The sequence below is a fragment of the Engystomops pustulosus genome, chromosome 3, assembly GCF_040894005.1.
Source record: "Engystomops pustulosus chromosome 3, aEngPut4.maternal, whole genome shotgun sequence".
Taxonomy (NCBI): Eukaryota; Metazoa; Chordata; class Amphibia; order Anura; family Leptodactylidae; genus Engystomops; species Engystomops pustulosus.
In genome coordinates this window covers 215,098,888-215,120,530 of record NC_092413.1, presented here as the reverse complement: position 1 = coordinate 215,120,530, position 21,643 = coordinate 215,098,888, and the positions used below count along the sequence as shown (strand labels likewise).

General features: G+C 44.9%; 1 protein-coding gene across 1 annotated transcript in view; it reads right to left on the bottom strand.

Annotated features, from left to right (window-relative positions):
* The window catches only part of LOC140122670 (cytochrome P450 2K1-like), a 31,368-nt gene extending 11,456 nt beyond the window's left edge, over positions 1–19,912 (bottom strand). The window contains exons 1-5 of the mRNA XM_072143778.1: positions 19,715–19,912; positions 16,254–16,416; positions 12,750–12,899; positions 10,665–10,825; positions 9,344–9,517 (exon numbers count right to left, since the gene is read on the bottom strand). Coding sequence (XP_071999879.1) covers positions 9,344–9,517; positions 10,665–10,825; positions 12,750–12,899; positions 16,254–16,416; positions 19,715–19,900 — 834 coding nt within the window. The 5' untranslated portion in view covers positions 19,901–19,912. The remainder of the gene's footprint in view (positions 1–9,343; positions 9,518–10,664; positions 10,826–12,749; positions 12,900–16,253; positions 16,417–19,714) is intronic.
* Positions 19,913–21,643: the final 1,731 nt, after the last annotated feature.

Here is a 21,643-nt window from a genome sequence, read left to right as displayed (position 1 = left end):
GTACGCTAATGCTCGAACGAGCATCAAGCTCGAACGAGTATGTCCGCTCATCTCTAGTTGTAACCAGCATTCTGACATCTCCTAAACGTTCCTGGGAATTTATTGTCAGTTCTTGTTTTATTTCACATTTGACAAGCATTGATTCTATCTACTTATCTGGTTTCTTCTGACCCTTTGGCTTGTCTTTCTGGTTATCCCTGGTGTCTATCGATTTGGTATTATGTTGTCCTCTAGGTTTTTGACACAAATAAGAAAAGTTGCCAGAGAAGTTTGTTTGTCTTGTCCTCATCTGTTGTTATCACTAAGAGTCAAGCAGGAATCATCACCCAGTTACTGGCCACTGCCTAGGGCAGTGATGGTGAACCTTTTAGAGACTGAGTGCCCAAACTATAACCAAAATCCACTTATATATCATGAAGTGCATTTTAAGCAGTAACTTATTGCTACCTGTTCTTCAACAACTTTCAATTGTATCAGCCACCTGAGGCCACCAATACAGTTGAAAGAAGGAGGACAAATTCAAACTATCATTGTAGTTTCTCTAAAGGGTCTTCTCACTTTTCCAGCAGTTCCAAACAGCCAATACAGTGTCGCTTTAAAATACCAATGAGAGCAGCATCTCTTAAGTTGCCTGGGACTGCAGGAAGATTCAGAGGATTTAGTTCTGTTTGGTGAACTCTGTCCTGGGGTTGATGGCCTGAGTGCCCACAGAAAGGGCTCCGAGTGCCACCTCTGGCTACCGTGCCATAGGTTCACCACCACTGCCCTAGGGTAATTTCAAATAAGTAGGTAGGGAAAGTCTGGTGGGTTTCTATTTAATTACAATATGTGTCCTTCTTTTATGTTTTTAGTAGAGATGAGCGAGCACTAAAATGCTCGGGTACTCGTTATTCGAGACGAACTTTTCCCGATGCTCGAGTGCTCGTCTCGAATAACGAGCCCCATTGAAGTCAATGGGAGACTCGAGCATTTTTCAAGGGGACCAAGGCTCTGCACAGGGAAGCTTGGCCAAACACCTGGGAACCTCAGAAAAGGATGGAAACACCACGGAAATGGACAGGAAACAGCAGGGGCAGCATGCATGGATGCCTCTGAGGCTGCTTAATCGCACCATTATGCCAAAATTATGGGCAACAGCATGGCCATGACAGAGTGACAGAATGAAGCTAGATAGCATCTAAAACATCCAATAATTGACCCTGACACTATAGGGGACTTCATGCAGAGGCAGCGGCAGCAGCGGCAGGCTAGAGAGTGGCATGGCGACATACCCTAAATGGACTCAGGCTTCAAACCAATGGGTAGCAGAGAGGAACCAAAGGAGGTGAGCAAGAAGCGCTCAAATAATATCGGTACATGATAAAAGTTTGCCAGTATATTTTGTGGATTACACAGCAGGGTGGCGACAAAGTTAACATGGAAGCCATGAAAACAACCCAAAGGTGCTGCAGTTAAAACTATGTTAGTTGGATCTTGGCATGGAGCTGGCGCTCCGCTGCCAGGCGAGCTTTCGCCAATCCAAGCCCGTGTCTCTAGGCTACTCCCCAAACAGCACTTCTAAGAACCTTTTGTATAAGATCAAGTGTAGTAGCGTTCTTATAAGTTTAGGATATGGCGGGTGAGGGGAATGTAAACAGATGAGCAAGAAGCGCTGAAATAATATTGGTAAATGATAAAAGTTTGCCAGTATATTTTGTGGATAACACAGCTGGGTGGCGACAAAGTTAACAACTTTGATGTGGAATCCATGAAAACAACCCAAATTTCTGCCTGACACACCTCGTTTGATAAAGGAACGATGTATGGAGGCAGCTATATGGACGACTTTTGGAGGTAGCAATGGAGACAACGTGTGGAGGCTGCTATGGAGACAATTTAATTTGGATAGTGCCTGTATGTGGCAGTCCAAAAAAGTTTTCAAACCAGAGGAGCAGGTAGGTGGCCCTCCAGAAAAATGGAATAGATTGAGTGCCTGTATGTGGCAGTCCAAAAAAGTTTTCAAACCAGAGGAGCAGGTAGGTGGCCCTCCAGAAAAATGGAATAGATTGAGTGCCTGTATGTGGCAGTCCAAAAAAGTTTTCAAACCAGAGGAGCAGGTAGGTGACCCTCCAGAAAAATGGAATAGATTGAGTGCCTGTATGTGGCAGTCCAAAAAAGTTTTCAAACCAGAGGAGCAGGTAGGTGGCCCTCCAGAAAAATGGAATAGATTGAGTGCCTGTATGTGGCAGTCCAAAAAAGTTTTCAAACCAGAGGAGCAGGTAGGTGGCCCTCCAGAAAAATGGAATAGATTGAGTGCCTGTATGTGACAGTCCAAAAAAGTTTTCAAACCAGAGGAGCAGGTAGGTGGCCCTCCAGAAAAATTGAATAGATTGAGTGCCTGTATGTGGCACTCCCAAAAATTGTTTAAAACAGAGGACCGGGTCGGTGGCCCTCCAGAAAAATTAAATGCATAAAGTACTATAGCTAGAGCCAGTGGGCCCTGTCAAAAAATAGCCAGTTTCCTCTGCTTTACTGTACAAAGAGGAGGAGAAGGAGGAAAATGAGGAGGAGGAGGAGTGGATAAATTATTCAGGTTGAGCTTTCTTCACCTGGTGGAGATTGGAAATTATGAGAAATCCAGGCTTTATTCATCTTAATAAGCGTCAGCCTGTCAGCGCTGTCAGTCGACAGGCGTGTACGCTTATCGGTGATGATGCCACCAGCTGCACTGAAAACCCGCTCGGACAAGACGCTAGCGGCAGGGCAGGCAAGAACCTCCAAGGCGTACAGCGCCAGTTCGTGCCACATGTCCAGCTTTGAAACCCAGTAGTTGTAGGGAGCTGTGTGATCATTTAGGACGATGGTATGGTCAGCTACGTACTCCCTCACCATCTTTCTGTAAAGATCAGCCCTACTCTGCCGAGACTGGGGACAGGTGACAGTGTCTTGCTGGGGTGACATAAAGCTGGCAAAAGCCTTGTAAAGCGTACCCTTGCCAGTGCTGGACAAGCTGCCTGCTTGCCTACTCTCCCTCGCTACTTGTCCCGCAGAACTACGCACTCTGCCGCTAGCGCTGTCAGAAGGGAAATACTGTTTCAGCTTGTGCACCAGGGCCTGCTGGTATTCATGCATTCTCACACTCCTTTCCTCTCCAGGGATGAGAGTGGAAAGATTTTGCTTGTACCGTGGGTCCAGGAGAGTGAACACCCAGTAATCGGTGCTGGAATAAATTCTTTGAACGCGAGGGTCACGGGATAGGCAGCCTAGCATGAAATCTGCCATATGCGCCAGAGTACCAACGCGTAAGAATTCACTCCCCTCACTGGCCTGACTGTCCATTTCCTCCTCCTCCAACTCCTCCAACTCCTCTTCTTCTGCCCATACACGCTGAACAGTGAAGGACTCAACAATGGTCCCCTCTTGTGTCTCGCCAACATTCTCCTCCTCTTCCTCCTCATCCTCCTCCACCTCCACCTCCTCCGATATGCGCTGAGAAACAGACCTAAGGGTGCTTTGGCTATCAACAAGGGAATCTTCTTCCCCCGTCTCTTGTGACGAGCGCAAAGCTTCTGACTTCATGCTGATCAGAGATTTTTTCAACAGGCCAAGCAGCGGGATGGTGAGGCTGATGATGGCGGCATCGCCACTGACCATCTGTGCTGACTCCTCAAAGTTACTCAGCACCTGACAGATATCAGACATCCACGTCCACTCCTCATTGTAGACTTGAGGAAGCTGACTGACCTGACTACCAGTTCTGGTGGAAGTTGACATCTGGCAGTCTACAATCGCTCGGCGCTGCTGGTAAACTCTGGATAACATGGTCAGTGTTGAATTCCACCTCGTGGGCACGTCGCACAACAGTCGGTGAGCGGGCAGTTGGAGGCGGCGCTGCGCTGCCCTGAGAGTGGCAGCATCTGTGCTGGACTTCCTGAAATGCGCACAGATGCGACGCACCTTCGTGAGCAAATCAGACAGATTGGGGTATGTCTTGAGGAAACGCTGAACTATCAGATTTAACACATGGGCCAGGCATGGCACATGTGTCAGTCTGCCGAGTTGCAGAGCCGCCACCAGGTTATGGCCGTTGTCACACACAACCATGCCTGGCTTCAGGTTCAGCGGTGCCAGCCACAGATCAGTCTGCGCCGTGATGCCCTGTAATAGTTCTTGGGCGGTGTGCCTTTTATCGCCTAGGCTCAGCAGTTTGAGCACCGCCTGCTGTCGCTTAGCGACGGCACTGCTGCTGTGCCTAGAGCTACCGACTGATGGCGCCATGCCCACGGATGGTAGTTCGGAGGAGGAGGTGGAGGAGGGGTGGAAGGAGGAGGAGGCATAGTAGGCTTGAAACACCTGGACCGAGGTAGGCCCCGCAATCCTTGGCGTCGGCAGTATATGACCAGCCGCAGGGTCAGACTCGGTCCCAGCCTCCACCAAGTTAACCCAATGTGCCGTCAGCGATATATAGTGGCCCTGCCCGGCAGCACTCGTCCACGTGTCCGTGGTCAGGTGGACCTTGTCAGAAACGGCGTTGGTCAGGGCACGGATGATGTTGTCTGACACGTGCTGGTGCAGGGCTGGGACGGCACATCGGGAAAAGTAGTGGCGGGTGGGGACCGAATACCGAGGGGCGGCCGCCGCCATGAGGTTGCGAGAGGCCTCGGTCTCTACTAGCCTATAGGGCAGCATCTCTAGGCTGAGCAATCTGGAGATGTGGACATTAAGGACTTGGGCGTGCGGGTGGGTTGCACTATATTTGCGTTTCCGCTCCAGCGTCTGGGGTATGGAGAGCTGAACGCTGGTGGATGATGTGGAGGATCGTGGAGGCGACGATGGGGTTTTTGTGGCAGGGTCCTGGGCAGGGGGCTGACTATCAGCTGACACAGGGGAAGGAGCAGTGGTGTGCACGGCCGGAGGTGAACGGGCTTGTTGCCACTGAGTGGGGTGTTTAGCATTAATACGCCTGCGCATACTGGTGGTAGTTAAGCTATTAGTGGTGGAACCCCTGCTGATCCTGGTTTGGCAAATGTTGCACACCACAGTCCGTCGGTCATCCGGTGTTTCCTTAAAGAACCTCCAGACTTCTGAAAATCTAGCCCTCGCCGCAGGAGCCCTCGCCACGGGAGCTTCACTAGTTGACACATTTGGCGCTGATGCACCTGCTCTGGCCCTGCCTCTCCGTCTGGCCCCACCACTGCCTCTTCCAACCTGTTCTGGTCGAGGACTCTCCTCCGTCTCAGAAGCACTGTGTTCACCCGGCCTATCAACCCAGCTTGGGTCTGTCACCTCATCATCCTCCGATCCCTCAGTCTGCTCCCCCCTCGGACTTCCTGCCCTGACAACAACTTCCCCACTGTCTGACAACCATGTCTCCTCATCGTCGGACACCTCTTTACACACTTCTTCCACTACGTCAAGAAGGTCATCATCACCCACAGACTGCGACTGGTGGAAAACCTGGGCATCGGAAAATTGCTCAGCAGCAACCGGACAAGTGGTTTGTGACTGTGGGAAGGGTCCAGAAAACAGTTCCTCAGAGTATGCCGGTTCAAATGCCAAATTTTCCTGGGAGGGGGCAGACTGGGGGGAAGGAGGCTGAGGTGCAGGAGCTGGAGGAGTGCCGATTTTGGTGACATGGGTGGACTGCGTGGAAGACTGACTGGTGGACAAATTGCTCGAAGCATTGTCGGCAATCCACGACATCACCTGTTCGCACTGTTCTGGCCTCAACAGTGCTCTACCACGAGTCCCAGTAACTTCAGACATGAACCTAGGGAGTGTAGCTCTGCGGCGTTCCCCTGCTCCCTCATCAGCAGGTGGTGTCTCACCCCGCCCAGGACCACGGCCTCTGATTCCTGCAGTAGTTGGACGCCCACGTCCCCGCCCTCGTCCTCTACCCCTAGCCCTCGGGTTAAACATTTTGAAAATGAAAGTTATAACTTTAATTTTTTTTAAACTTTTTTTTGTGTTTTTTTGTGTTTTTTAGTTTTTTTTTGTGTTTTTTAGTTTTTAAAACCAAACAATGCTATCCTATTGCTATGGCTATTTTCTAGCCAAGTATGAAAGCACACTGCTATGCCAGATGAGATGACGCTGAGTTATGAAAAAATAAACGTAAAATAAAAAGGAAATGGCAGACTGTGCCTAATTGAAATCCAACCCCTAATAAATTTTCCCACTTCGGTCTTTGCGATGGATATGTGCGTCACTAAGCGCACAACACAGCGGTCGCAAGTCTCACTACAAATTGCTCACAATTTGCTAGTAGATGCACTGCAGCAAGGACAGCCACCAGCAGATCAACCAGAAATCAAATATATATAACGCTACTGTAGGCGTAAGTAAGCCGTTTGGATTCTCCTATGGCTATTTTCTAGCCAAGTATGAAAGCACACTGTTATGCCAGATGAGATGACGCTGAGTTATTAAAAAAATAAACGTAAAATAAAAAAGGAAATGGCAGACTGTGCCTAATTGAAATCCAACCCCTAATAACTTTTCCCACTTTGGTGTTTGAGGTGGATATGTGTGTCACTAAGAGCTAAACACAACGGTAGCAAGTTCCCCTGCAAATTCCTCACAATATGGTACTAGCTGCACTACTAGTGCCAGCAAGCCCAGCCACAAGCAAACAAAAACAAAAAAGTATAACGTTATTGTAGCCCTAAGAAGGGCTGTTGGGTTGTTGTAGAATCACTCCTGCCTAACACTATTCTAATAGAACACCCTAACGCTTTCCCTGACCAGCAGCAGCTCTCTCCCTAGCGGCATCCAGACACAGAATGATCCGAGCAGCGCGGGCAGCGGCTAGTCTATCCCAGGGTCACCTGATCTGGCCAGCCAACCACTGCTATCGACGTGTAAGGGTACCACGTCATGCTGGGTGGAGTGCAGAGTCTCCTGGCTTGTGATTGGCTCTGTTTCTGGCCGCCAAAAAGCAAAACGGCGGGAGCTGCCATTTTCTCGAGCGGGCGAAGTATTCGTCCGAGCAACGAGCAGTTTCGAGTACGCTAATGCTCGAACGAGCATCAAGCTCGGACGAGTATGTTCGCTCATCTCTAGTTTTTAGTCATTCCTATTACATATTGTAGCTATGCCAATATTCTGGCATACAATTGTCTCTACTGCCAATTTCCTCCAAATGAATTACTTTTAAGCAACATTTGACAACCTACCTTACTTTTGGCTGTTTAATTCAAATTTATAAATCAAGTTGTGCAAGACAGATTTATGAAGTTCACAAATTCACTGTAGTCCCCTCCTGGTGTAGAAAACACTTAGGAATTTCTTTAAAAGTCTCAACTCTAATGCAGTCAGAAACACCTCAAACATCACATTTATCAACTAAGTCACTATGATAAATCTGACATACAAAAAGCTTCTAGAGAGCCTTCTGTAAGTCAGTATGGAGAACTGCTCAGTAGTCTCCTTACGGAGACTTTACCAATTAGGAACACCTTGCAGACGTGTGGAGATTTATAGCCATTGGGGGGGTATTTTGGGAAATATGCGAATACATTTTCCAAGATGGGATAAGGAAAACATTGCCTCTTTTGGCTACCCTTACCATCAAGCATGACTTTCCAAACGCCTAATGACATGATTTGGGGTTGAAGCCAAATCATTATATCTATTTCAGAAGGAATAGATTTCCATCTCTAGAACTGGTTTAGCTGACGAGAAGGAAAGACAATTTAACAGCACTGTCTAGAGTTGAAAATGGTTCCCTTGTGGGATAATGTAATTAAAAAAAGTCTAAAAAAAGGTACACAAAAACATTAAACACAAAACATTGCCCTTCCCCTTAAAAAATAAAGTAAAAACACATACATTTAGTACCTCCACACCTGTACCAATCCAGGTTATATATAAACCTGTTATAGGATTTATCTCTACAACAAAAAACTAATCATCAATGACACAAAAAATTATATTAATCACAATCAAAAAACTCTATGAACCCCAAATGTGTAGAAATTAAATCAACAGTTCTTTTCACATGCCCCCACATTAACAAAATATTTAAAAAGTAATGGCGCTTGGAAAGTGTGATGAATTTTTTTTTTCCCCAAAAGTATTTCATTATGCAAAGGAAGGCCATTTTATATTTAAAACATATACAAATTTGGTAAATTATTATGTAATTTAGGTTCCATAAAATAGGCAGAATTTTTTTACTTAAAAAAAGCAATGTCAGATTTGCATTCTTTTTTAAATATACTGCACAAAAAGATAATAAAAATTCACCAATAGGGCATATGGAAATAGGAAAAGAAATTATAAAATAAAAACTCAAATCACCCCTCTTTACCTTCTTTACCTGATCTAAAACTAATTAAACAGTAAAAATCAAAACATGGTTCTTCCTAATGGTGAAGCCCATAACGGAAAATAGCGCCCAAATGTTCAAAATGCCATTTTTACACCATTTTACATCACATGAAGATTTTTTTTATAACAAGCCTGCACAGTCCTCAAACTGGTAATATTGAAAATGTAAGCTCATCTCTCACAGCTCCATATACCGATGTTTTGAAAAGTTATTAGAGTCAGAAGGTGGCAAAACTATTTTCTTATTCTGCCTGCGTCACAGTTCAATAGCATGAACAAAGTGCACCAGAAAATAAAAATGTTGCATTCTGCTGGAGGAGTGCACGGGGCGCCAGATTCATGAAGATCATGCACCACATTTCATGGGTCTGTAGCACATTGCACCCTCTGCAGGCAAACTGCACATAGTGCAGTTTGAACTGTTTTGGAAAAATGTGGGCCATTGTTTTCATTTTTGAAAATGTATTAAAACACATTCAGAACCAAAGAATAAAGTAGATCATTTGGAGTGCACAGTAAAATTTGTAAAATCTAAGCCGCATATGTGTTTTTTCTGCAATTTTACAACATTTGGAATTTTTTTCCAGCTTCCCAGTACACGGCATGGAATATTAAATAACATCACCGAAAAGTATAATTTGTTTCACAGCTCTGTACATGGAAAAAATGAAAAAGTTATAGATTTTGGAACGTGGGGAGCAAAAAATTAATAAAAAAAAACACTGTGACGTGAAGGGGTTAATGTCATTAATACAATACATGAAGACTTAAAAATCTGACCATGGTCACACAGGTGTGCGGCTCGTTATATCACACGGCTCTGATTACTCTCTATGATACTAACAACGTGTCATGCACCTGTGTGACCATGGTCAAATGTCTGTCCCCTGGAAGTAAACATAGAAACTTCCTGTAGAAGGACAGTAAGCAGAGATCTAAAAACCATGAGAAATTGATACAGAAAGTATATTGGAAAATGGTATAATTATTCGTTATATAAACAATACATTAATTTGCCGAAATGGGAATGTACCTCTTTTTGTCTGACAAGAAAAACATCAATTAAGCTTCTTTGATCATTTTCATCCAAGTTCTTCAGATGTTCTACAAAGGTTCTCTCAATAAAGTCATAGAACTCTGTAACATTTTTTATGATTGTTTTGTGACTACCAGGAAACAACTCCAGGAACGGGAATAGGTCATAAAGCTGGAAAAGTAATCAAAATGAATTGTGATAAGTAACATTTATTATCTTCTGTCCTTGAATTTGACAAACATTCATGTTCGTTCTTGTTTTGAGTGGCCCGGTGGTAACGTCGTTTGACAGAACAGGGTTGTGCTGAGGTTCCCTGCCCATCTTTGCCATGAGACATGGATTAAGCCAGTAGAGGGCATACGAGCATGACCACCCTCACTAATATTCCCTCCTCCCATCACAAGTCACCTGATTGAAAGGGGCTGATAATTACAATGTAATGTAACCAGCCCATTGCTGTCATGTGACTGTGATGCTACTTCCTGCATCACATAACCATGGACTATATTAAAGAAAACTGCAAGCAGGGAAACAATATATTTTAGTAGGTTACGTGTAATAAGAAGTTTATAAAAATAGTTTCAATTAATGTTTTCCTGGATAACCCCCATGTGACCATGTCCCTCGATGTGCCCCTGCTGCTGCCACTCCTCCGGACTAACCTCTCCCAGCTCCTGCTCCCCAGCAGACTGCCGTGTGCATGCGGTACTGCCTCCTAGGGCGCGCGCGTGTTAAGGGCCAATGCCTTAGAGAAAGCTCCCCAGCGAAATTCCTGCGTTCCTGTGTGTTGCCATGTTCCTACGTTGCCGTGTTCCTTCTCCCAAGTTCCTGTGTCCTGCATTCCTGTGTTCCTGCATTCCTGTGTGCCTGTATCCCGTGTTCCTGTGTTCCCTTTCGCATCTGCCTGGATCTCCTGCTGCAGACCCCGGATTGGACTTGACGTTGCATCTCTGCCGCCTGCCCCGACCCTGTGCCTGGACCTGACCACGAGACTGTCTTCCGCTAAGGTACCTCGACCTCGGCTGGCACCGCGGGCTAGTCGCACCTGTGAAATGACCTAGTGGTGCCCTGCCGCAGCAAGTCCATCCTGAATTGCGACGGGCTCTGGTTAAGACTAGGTGCCACTTAGACTCCGGTCCCAGGTGTTGGCTAATACCACCTCCCGCAGTGGTCCAGAGTATCCACTCATCCCGAATCCTGACACCCTATTAGTGAGTTTACTATGACACATCTAGAAAAAATTCTAAATTATGGTTAATTATCAAAATTGCTTTTTTCAATAAATACCGTATACAAAACATTACGTCATTGACATTACCAAAACCATTGGACTCCCCATAAGTCTAACATTCTCATTTGTCAGGCTTAGCAGTCTCTTAAATTGAGGGTCATCATAGCTCATTCGCTTCCCAATTAAAATTGGCACAATTATATTTGCCACCGCAGCATTCATGATCATAGTGGTATCAAATGGCTTCCCTAAGGAGAGAATGAACAAAAATTTGTAAAATACAGGTGATACCACGCATTACATGAAAGGCCAAAATGCAAAATGTTTCATCTAAAATAGATTAAGGCTACTATAGGTCCAGCATATTGTTCTACACACTGCGGACATGGACGGAAACACAGAGCGTAAAATATAGTGCATGTCCTATTTATGCCTGTATTTCCATCCCACTTCCCCATAGAAGTCTATTGGCATGTAAAAACCAAGTAGAGCATAGAAAAAGTTCTAGAAGTATGTGAGGGGCTTTGTTTTGTGTGACATGGCATTCTTACAGATGGAGCACCTGATTGCTTTAGTCAAGGAGAACCCCATTTTATGGGATGAGAGGCTGCACAACTATGCAGACTAGTCCAGGAAAGATTGTGTCTGAGAGCAGATTACCACCCAGATGTTACCAGAGGAGTGGAGGTAGATGGTACCCAAGAAGGACTCAGTCCAGAGGCAGATCATCAACAGGGTTGTACGCCATTGCAAGAGCTCACAGCCACAGCCACAGATAGCAATCAAGTCTAACCTCGCTCTCAGTAAAGACAAAATGGAGTCTGGACTGAACAAGTGACCAAATTTGGAGCAGGACAAGACAGTGCTAGCACTTACGATTATTTTCACCATGCTGGGCGTGAATGTTGGGTGCGGCCGGTGGAGGAATGGGCTAGCATGTGGCATTTCTGTCCCCACGTAGGTGTACTAACTGCAGCCAGTGACTTTTCATATGTGAAAGGTCGCTGGCTGTGCTTATTTCTACACCAGGTAGGACTTGGTGTAGAAATAACCTCTGCACAGCTACACGCCAGAGCCTGAGCACGCCAGCGCATGAGCACCCCCAATATGTTTCTGTGTAAGGCCTTAGAGTCAATGGGGCTCATTTACTTACCTGGTCCAGTCACGATCCCGCGGCGCGTTGTCCGACGCTGATTCGGGTCTGCCAGGATTCACTAAGGTCGTGCGCCCAATATCCAGCAGGTGTCGCTGCTGCGCCGAGGTCCGACGTAATTCGCCGTCTTCTTCCCAGTGCATGAGAGTGCTGACCTTGCGACAAAAATTCTTTTTTAAATTTCGCGGTTTTTCCGAATCCGTTGGGCTGTCCGACTGCCACACCCCCGATTTCTGTTGCGTGAAAGCCGGCGCCCGATGCGCCACAATCCGATCGCGTGCGCCAAAATCCCGGGTCAATTCGTCGAAAATATTCAGGAAACCCGACGAAAGTGCGGCTTTGGGACCCTTAGTAAATGAGCCCCAATAAGTCTGTTACGCAGAAGGAAGGAAGATGACTCCTCTTTTGCAGAGCAGTAGAGATGCAATAACCTGGAAAAAGATTGCCCACATCCTATGTCCCAATAGTGATACCTCCCAAAGCAGAAGCTACCACAAGTTTGAAGTCTTTTTTTGTAGGTGTCCGTATGTAGCACAGGTGACCCTTAGACACTAGAACTCGGCATAACTGTTACATCTTCCCTTCCTATACCTATAGCCCTTTACTATCAAATATTAATGCATAATGTGGAGGACAGGGTGATAATCCATCTCTCTGTGTCCTCCTGAAAACCTTCTAATAATAAGTATAGAGTCAGGAAGGCAGAAATGCCATCTTTTACTCTATAACTGTACTTACTGGAACAGGGCTAATCATCACGAGTAGCTGTGGGATTGAGCAAGAAAAATTCCCCTATAGAGGGTCTGGTATGTTCTATGCAGTTGCCTCACCAGGAAACCTATGAGAGTGTCCACATGAGACAACAGTAGGATTAGCCTCTTAGTTCACACAACCATATTTTTTCAATGCTTTCAACACTCTTTAAGTGCTATAATTGGTTGTCATGGTTTTCTGCATCTAATATGAATAATTGTAATTGATAATTGTAATAATTGTAAGGTCAGTTCTCCATGTCTTACCTTTAAAGGATGCAAAATATTTAGTTAAATTGACACATTCCCCAATAATTTTCTCTTCTATGGTGCTCTTTCCCATGCCGAAATCCCGCAGTGTGGTCATTGTAAATCTTCTCATTATCTTCCAGTTTTCCCCTCTTGAAGAAACAAGTCCTAAAAAATGTAAAAAAAAAAGATTTTAATTCATTTTTAGGTATACATAAGATAAATATTCTTATTTTGATACTTAAAGGGAACCTACAATCAGGAATCTACCTATTAAGGTATATCCGATGGTAGGTTCCTCCTTTTGTCCTCAGCCCTAAACAGTTTTTTTAATAATCCTCGCATGTCAAAGCTTATGTAAACTTTAGCTAGCAAATAGGCAAATTACTGGCAGAGGCCACTGGGGTTTGGGCAACCTTTCTGGGCGTTGGTAGTGAAGGCACCTCCACGCTCCGGTAGCTTCTGCTGTCCCAACTCCTAGTGCATCCTTGGGGCGCTCCTGATCTTGCTTGTGCACAAGAAAATGTTTCGCCGGAGGCTTCTTCAGAGGTCTGCACATATGTGGCTCTGCATACACTCATACCTATGCAGACTCATGAATCGTTGCTGCTGACACTGAAGCAGGAGCCACTGCGCATGGGAGACACATATGCTTGTGCACAAACACAAGGAAGATCGGGAGTGCAACAAGAATTTGGAGGTGGGAGAGCAGAGGCTACTGGGGTGTCGAGTTCCCTTGCTCCCACAGCCCGTACAGGCTACTCCACGCCCTAATAGCCTCTGCCGATAATTTGCATATTAGTTGTGTATGTGTATATCAGCTTTGATCAATGATTAAAGAGAAACAGTACAGGCCAGAAAACCAATTGAAGAATCTACCATTGGATCTACCTTAATTTTGATGGTAGGTTTCTTTTAAAGGATATCTACCATCAGATATACTGATGGTAGACTCCTATAACTTACATTTTCATTGGGTTTTGAAATTTCTAGAACAGTGGCATTTTGTTGAAAAAGAGTTTTTTTTAATATGCAAATGAGCCAGTGACATCAGCCGGCAGTGTGTAAATCTAGCATGTTTGAGCTGAGGCTTTCCTTGCTGATCGGCCACCAGCCTCGCAGGGAAAGTCTTTGCGAGATTTGCCGGCTGACGTCACCAGCAATCTCAACGATAGCATGGTGGGACCTGGCTAATATTAAAATAATTGGGACATGCATAAATTATCAGCCCCTCTTCATTTGCATATTTTATACTCTTTCTTAAAAATGCAGTGTTCTAGGATTTAATGGAAACAGTCTCAGAAATTGCATATCACAATAAAATAGTTATTGGAGTCTACCATTAGTATATCTAGTGGTAGATCTCTTTTCAAGAAAATCTACCATAAAAATCCAGCATAATAGACCAAGAGAATTGACTATTTGATGTCCACAACCTACTTCCTTCTAAAATCAACTATTAAAATTATGCTTATTATGCCGGTAGGCGTGTTATTGGAGACCCTCCATACTGTAGATTCACAGGCTATTACATTCTGAAGGAGCACTTCCTTCCACTACCATGTGTGCTTACTGCTGCAAAAGATTACAGGAAAAGCAGGTAGAGACTGAGACATACAGTATATTTTACATAACAGCGCTTGTTATCTGCAGCATAAATGGTACTTTTGAATGGTGTCATTTAACGTTCCATGCAATGTACTGGAAATTTGGAAAAACATTCCAGATGTAATAAAATAAAAATAAATTAGCACCATTTTCTTATGGGCTTTGTTTTTACAACTCTTGATGTGCTCTCCAAATGATACCTCCTCTATATTATTTTGCTCAGTATAATGAGTCTCTAAATATAACTATAAATTTGTGTATGAGCTGAGTTTTAGCACAATTTTTGTGCTTAAAAACTCCACTCAGCTTATACTTGAGTATATAAAAATAATAGACTCAGAAACTTACCTTCCGATGCTCCCTGCAGCACCTCTTCTCCCTGCTACTACTCCCAGCTCCAATGCAGTCAGGTTTCAATACCCTGGTTCATCTTGTCCAAGTGCATGTGTAATATGGTTTACATCTAGGAGCTAAGATCACTGCTTAGTGCTGCCGGGTGCTTCTGATGGCTGGAAGCAGGGTGTGGGCCTCTCCATTTTAAAGACGGGGCTCTGGGGTGACTGGCTGCTGCAAATGTGGACAATGGGGCTTCAGCCACGTTGGTGAAGTCTGCTAAGTTGGCTTCTCCGGGAGTGTTGTCAAAGAGCACCAGGAATACAATGCGATCTGTCGCAGGACAGGTGTGGTTGGTTGTGTGGCTGGTGGACTCACTCGTGGCCTAAACTGTTCCAGGACTGTTTTGAGCACTGGAGGGTAAGTATATACTTTATTATTTTTCAGGGGGCCATGCTAGGAGATTTTATTATTAGGGAGGCCACTGCTGGACATGTTATTACTGAGGGGAGGCCGCTGCTGGACATGTTATTACTGAGGGGAGGCCGCTGCTGGACATGCTATTAGTGAGAGGAGGCAGATGCTGGATATGTTATTACTAAGGGGAGGCCGCTGCTGGCCATGTTATTAGTGAGGGAAGGTCGCTGCTGGGCATGTTATTAGTAAAAGGAGGTCGCTGCTGGACATGTTATTAGTGAGGGGAGGACTTTTTGGTTTGCAGGGATGCCCAACATGGTAATCATCTTATTTCTTTATCTTTTATATGTGCTCTTAGGAAATGGGGATGATTTGAACATTATTTTTTTTTTATTCCTATTATTTCAGTCCCCCTATTGCACATTAACCCAGGGGGTCTGATTGTGCTTACAATATATTGTTGAAATCAGATTCCCTCTGGCAGTCCTTGGAGTCTCAGGCACCCTTCACACTCCAGATCTTGACCCCTCTCCATACAGCACTTAGCACACCAAGATGTTCTATACCTTTTATATTGGTTTCTAGCACTGGGCCACATTTATCAAGAACAGTGTAGTCTGCACTATGTGCCATTTGCCTGTGTAGTTCCAGATTCTGGAATTGTGGTGCCCATTCTTCATGAATCGGATGCCCCTGCACTGCTCTGACAGAGTGCACTAACTTTTTTTAGTGCACCTTTAACCTTTGAAAATTCTGTCAAACTCTGTATGAGAAATGTGGCACACGGTGCGAATGATCACTGGAATACCCATTTCAGTGCAGAAGAAATTTGGCGTGCGAGGAATAGTGCAGCCGTGACACAAAAGCATCCGTGTGACACATAGGTGGTGCAAACAATACTTAAATATATGTGAAAGCACTAAAAAGAAAGTGCAAAGTCCAACAGAAAACGGGTGCAGGGGCTGTAGTACATGAGCCCCATTATGTCAAATGATAATTTTTTGGAACATATACCAGATAGCATGGAATTGGATGTAAACATCTGATTGGAACCACAGGTTTTCTACAGTATTTACTATACTATATTGGGGTTTGAAGTCTAAGAGCTGAGCTCCATGTATATTCTTCATACTCCACACTAATAGTAAAACTCTCAGGACTCACCCATTTCATTGTCCATTTTCTTGAATATTCTCAGTAATCCTCTTTCTCCAAACTCCTCGGCGTTGGTGACCAGAGCTTCTTTCACTGCCTCGTATCCGGCTATGACCACCATTTTTTTCATTCCCATCCGGACGCTGAACACCGGTCCGTATTTCTTTGAAAGCTTAAAGTCAAGAACAAAAAATACATCTAGAAAAAGATGACTTCATAGACTTATCTTGTGACGTCTACCTTATAATATTCAGGACGTGTCCCTAGTGATGATTGGACATAGAGGGGTCTATTTACTAAGGGCCCGTGGCCGCATTTCTGACGGGTTTCCCAACTTTTTGGGGATCACGTCGGAGATTGTGTCACATGCGATCGGATTGTGTCGCAATCGCACCGGCTTTCAGGCGACACAAACCTGGGGGGGGGCAGTCGGACGATCCGCGCGGTATTTAACATTTATATTTGTGTCGCATCCAATGCACTTACATGCACCAGGAGGAAGATGGTGAACTCCGGCGAACCTGAGCGGGGAAGCGAGACATGCAGGATATCGGGCGCACAATCTTATTGGATCCCGGCACAGTGCATGATCATCGGACTGTCCGGATTGGGGATTGTGACTCGGACGGGTAAGTAAATTTGCCCCAGAGTGTTGAGCACAGTCCTGTGACTAGAGAAATGGTAACACTCGCTCCTTAATAACAGAAGCACAATCCAGAATTTTTAGAAAAAGGTGATGTAGAATTGTTACTTCATGGAGAGAACAAGTATTTCCAAAAACAGATCGGTCAGTAACAATGTTCTGTACTTGCATCTGATTGGAGCAGCATCTGCTGTATAGGGGGATCATACTCTGCCGAGCCCCTGTGTCGATTGTTGATTTTAAAGTGGGTCATTTTTCAGCTCGTTAAGATTTAATTTTTAGGTAAACCCCCTTTATAAGATGTTGGTGCGTATACTAACCCCATATGCCCTCTCTAGGTCATGCAGTGCAGTGTTGTCACCCTTTTGTTTTAAGCTTGCCTCTAAGAATGTATTTAGTGGTAGTCTCTATGTATGGAGCCTTCTGATGCTGCTGCTTTTATGTACTGAGCTGTTGTGACGTTTAAAGTACTAAGCATGCTTCTAGTGCTGGATTTATTTATTGAGCTTAGTTCTGGTGCTATGAGCTTGATTTATTAAAAGAGGTTGATTCTAATGTGAGATTTATGAACAAAGTGTGGTTTTGTGCTGTATTTATTTAAGGAACATGTTTCTTTTGTTGAATTTTTGTACTAAGCTTTGTTTCGGTGCTGTTTTTGTATAATTTATGAAAATCTGTTGTATTAATTTAAATCTGATGCAGTCTACCTACTGTCACAGTTGCCCCTGCGACCCATGTCTCGGGTCGCAGGCGTATCTGTGTGCCCCTTTTTGTTACTAACCTTGCTTTTCATAAATCAGGTACAATGGGGCAGATTTACTTACCCAGTCCTGTCTCGGTCCCGTGGCGCGATGTCCGACGAGGATTCGGGTTTGGCGCGATTCACCAAACTCGTGCGCCCGAGATCCTGCATCTGTCGCTTCTGCCCGGAGTTCACCTTCCTCTTCCTGGTGTATGTGAGTGCTGATCTTGCGACAAAATTTGAAATGTTAAATCCTGCGCATTGTCTGAATCCATCGGGTTGTCAGAAGGCCAAGCCCCCGATTTCTGTCGCGTGCAAGCCGGCGCTGATGTGCCACAATCCGATTGTGTGCGCCAATATCCGGGGCAATTCGCCACAAAACAGAAATCGCCGGGAAACCCGACGAAAGTGCAGCGTTCGGACCCTTAGTAAATGAGCCCCATTGTCTGTTAATACGCTTTTCATAAATCAGGCACAATGGGGCAGATTTACTTACCCGGCCCATTCGCGATCCAGCGGCGCGTTCTCTGCGGTGGATTCGGGTCCGGTCGGGATTCACTAAGGTAGTTCCTCTGATGTCCACCAGGTGGCGCTGCTGCAATGAAGAGCATCGGAACGCACTGGAATACACCGAGCCGGGCTGAGTGAAGGTAAGTGCAATCTTCGCAACACATTTTTTTTTTAAATGCGGCGGTTTTTCCGAATCCGTCAGGTTTTCGTTCGGCCACGCCCACCGATTTCCGTCGCGTGCATGCCGGCGCCGATGCACCACAATCCGATCACGTGCGCCAAAATCCCGGGGCAATTCAGGGGAAATCGGCGCAAATCGGAAATATTTGGGTAACACGTCGGGAAAACGTGATTCGCGAATCGCGTTCTTACGTCGTGTTACCCGAATTTTACCGTTTTGCGCCAATTTTCCCTGAATTGATTTTGGTGCACGCGATCAGATTATCGGCGCCGACATGCACGCGACAGAAATCGGGGGCGTGGCCGTTGGAAAACCCATCGGATTCGGAGAAACCGCCGTATTTAAAAAAAAAAAATGCGTTGCTTGACACGAATTACATGCACCCGGCCTGGCTTCGTGAACTTCAGTGCACTCCGATGGACTTCAGCGCAGCAGCGACACCTAGTGGACATCAGGGGAACCTTAGTGAATTGCCGGAAGACCCGAATCCTCCACAGAGATCTGCCCCTACGTGTTTCAATTAAGTTTTATTAACTGTGTTAAATTTGGAGCTGTCCAGTACCCTATCCTTAAAGTATAGTGCTTGACAATCACATAGTAGATAAAAATTCTACATATCCAGACAGGCATTGTCTGGACAATGGATTAGGATAGGGTCCTGGATAGCATTTAATGTGATACACACCTGTTTTCATCTACTTTTTTACTGTTGGCTATGTAGTAACCATATCCTTTAAGATTTAATAAAGATTTGTATTGGATCTATAAATTGCATTGAATGAAGTTTTTCAGCTCCAATTTTAAGTTATTTCATCCTTGCATCATGGAAAGAGGGACAGACTCCAGGGACCTCCAGTGCAGCTAGTAGTGAACCTTGAATAAGTTGAAACTTCTACTGACCTAATATTGATCTAAAAGTTCCATCCTTAAGTAATTTGGGTGGAAAAACAACACAAACTCAAACTACTACAACTGATGGTAATAAACTGTATACATTGGCCCATATTTATAAAAAGTGGCGCCGTCCGCCTTAGCGCTGTTTCCCTCACTAATGTGCAGATCCTGATAATTTCATACAGGCGCAATCTGCTCGGCTATGGAAAACGTGGACACAGTTGCACCTTTTTCTTTTTGGTGCACCTTCATTATATGGCATGCAACACAATTGTGTTGCAAACTCTGACTAAGCGCTACTACGCCACTTTAGATGCACAGATTTAAAAAATTCGGACAAAGTGAAACCGCAAAACACAAAACTGGTGCAAACACTATTTAAAATATATGTTCCAGCTCCAAAAACCTTCTTTCAGGTGCAAAGCTAGCCAAAAAACTGGAGCAGACACAATGATATATCTGGACCAATGTTGTGGAGATGTCACTTGAGGTTTTCTTACCTGCAGATAAGTGAGATGAGGTCTTCTGAAATCTATAAGATGCAAATTCCCAATCAGCGGCCAAGATCTGGGACCCGGAGGATAATTTTTTATGTGATTTTCATTCAAACTTTTTATGACAATCAGGATAAAAGCAAATGTCAAAACCAGCACAAAATACGAAGCTAAAGACAAGTCCAGATCCATGGCTGTGCCTGGAGAGGGTGCAGGAGTCTGGCAGCTGCGGAGCCGTGCGGGTTATGTAACCCGGGTCTCCACCTTTATATTAATTACGCTGCGGGCACACAGACATTGGAAAAAATACCAACTGGTGAAATATGAAAAGAGCTGAGTCATGTGTCACACAGAGATACAGATAGTTACAGGGTCACATGAGTCCAGGTGCCTGCTATAGGGACCAAACCAGGATTAATACACAGCCCTTGTTGGTCATTGCCCAAACTTCTACCACTTTGACTACTTAAACTAAGAATACCTCGTTCTAGATGACTACATGCTTATGCAGGATATCTTCATGACCTTCCCTGCTTTCTTGTGGTTGTCCCGGACTCTGACCTCTCCGTTGCACTATTCAAACCTTTGCTTGCTCTTGCCGGATGCACCTTAAAAATGTTCTAGAATCCAACCTCTAAAACTATAATTCACTCTTGTCTGGATAACTTCCTACTAATTGGTCTTCCAAACTCTCTCCTCTGCAATTTATTCTTAACGTAGCAGAAAGGCTCATCTTTCCGACCAAACGTAACACAGATGCCTCCAGTCTGTGCCAATCACTGCACCGGTCGCCCCTCTCCTTTTGAATACAGTTTAAACTAATCACCCTCATCAACAATACGGCACCTCTGTCCCTTTCCTCTCTTATTTCAGTGGATCGCCCATCTGGTGCTCTTGGAAAAGGGGTTCCATCTGTTTCCATATATCTATCTTATCTTTAGACCTGCGGGTCCCAGAGCTCCTGTTTTCAGAATCTACTTTGCTTCTTTCTGAAGAGACATTCTTTGGTGATCGCCTCCATTTTTTTGGTGGATGTATGTATTCTATACCTGCCACTGACAAAGATTTGGGGTCTGAATTATGATGCTTTTTAACATGTTCTATAAGTCTCAAGGCTCCACTGCCTGTTTTTATTGATCTTATACACTCACCGGCCACTTTATTAGGTACACCATGCTAGTAACGGGTTGGACCCCCTTTTGCCTTCAGAACTGCCTCAATTCTTCGTGGCATAGATACAACAAGGTGCTGGAAGCTCCTCAGAGATTTTGCTCCATATTGACATGATGGCATCACACAGTTGCCGCAGATTTGTCGGCTGCACATCCATGATGCGAATCTCCCGTTCCACCACATCCCAAAGATGCTCTATTGGATTGAGATCTGGTGACTGTGGAGGCCATTTGAGTCCAGTGACCTCATTGTCATGTTCAAGAAACCAGTCTGAGATGATTCCAGCTTTATGACATGGCGCATTATCCTGCTGAAAGTAGCCATCAGATGTTACAGGGTACATTGTGCTCATAAAGGGATGGACATGGGCAGCAACAATACTCAGGTAGGCTGTGGCGTTGTACCAAGGGGCCCAAAGATTGCCAAGAAAATATTCCCCACACCATGACACCACCACCACCAGCCTGAACCGTTGATACAAGGCAGGATGGATCCATGCTTTCATGTTGTTGACGCCAAATTCTGACCCTACCATCCGAATGTCGCAGCAGAAATCGAGACTCATCAGACCAGGCAACGTTTTTTCCAATCTTCTACTGTCCAATTTCGATGAGCTTGTGCAAATTGTAGCCTCAGTTTCCTGTTCTTAGCTGAAAGGACTGGCACCCGATGTGGTCTTCTGCTGCTGTAGCCCATCTGCCTCAAAGTTCGACGTACTGTGCATTCAGAGATGCTCATAAAGTGGTGAGTGTATATTCACTG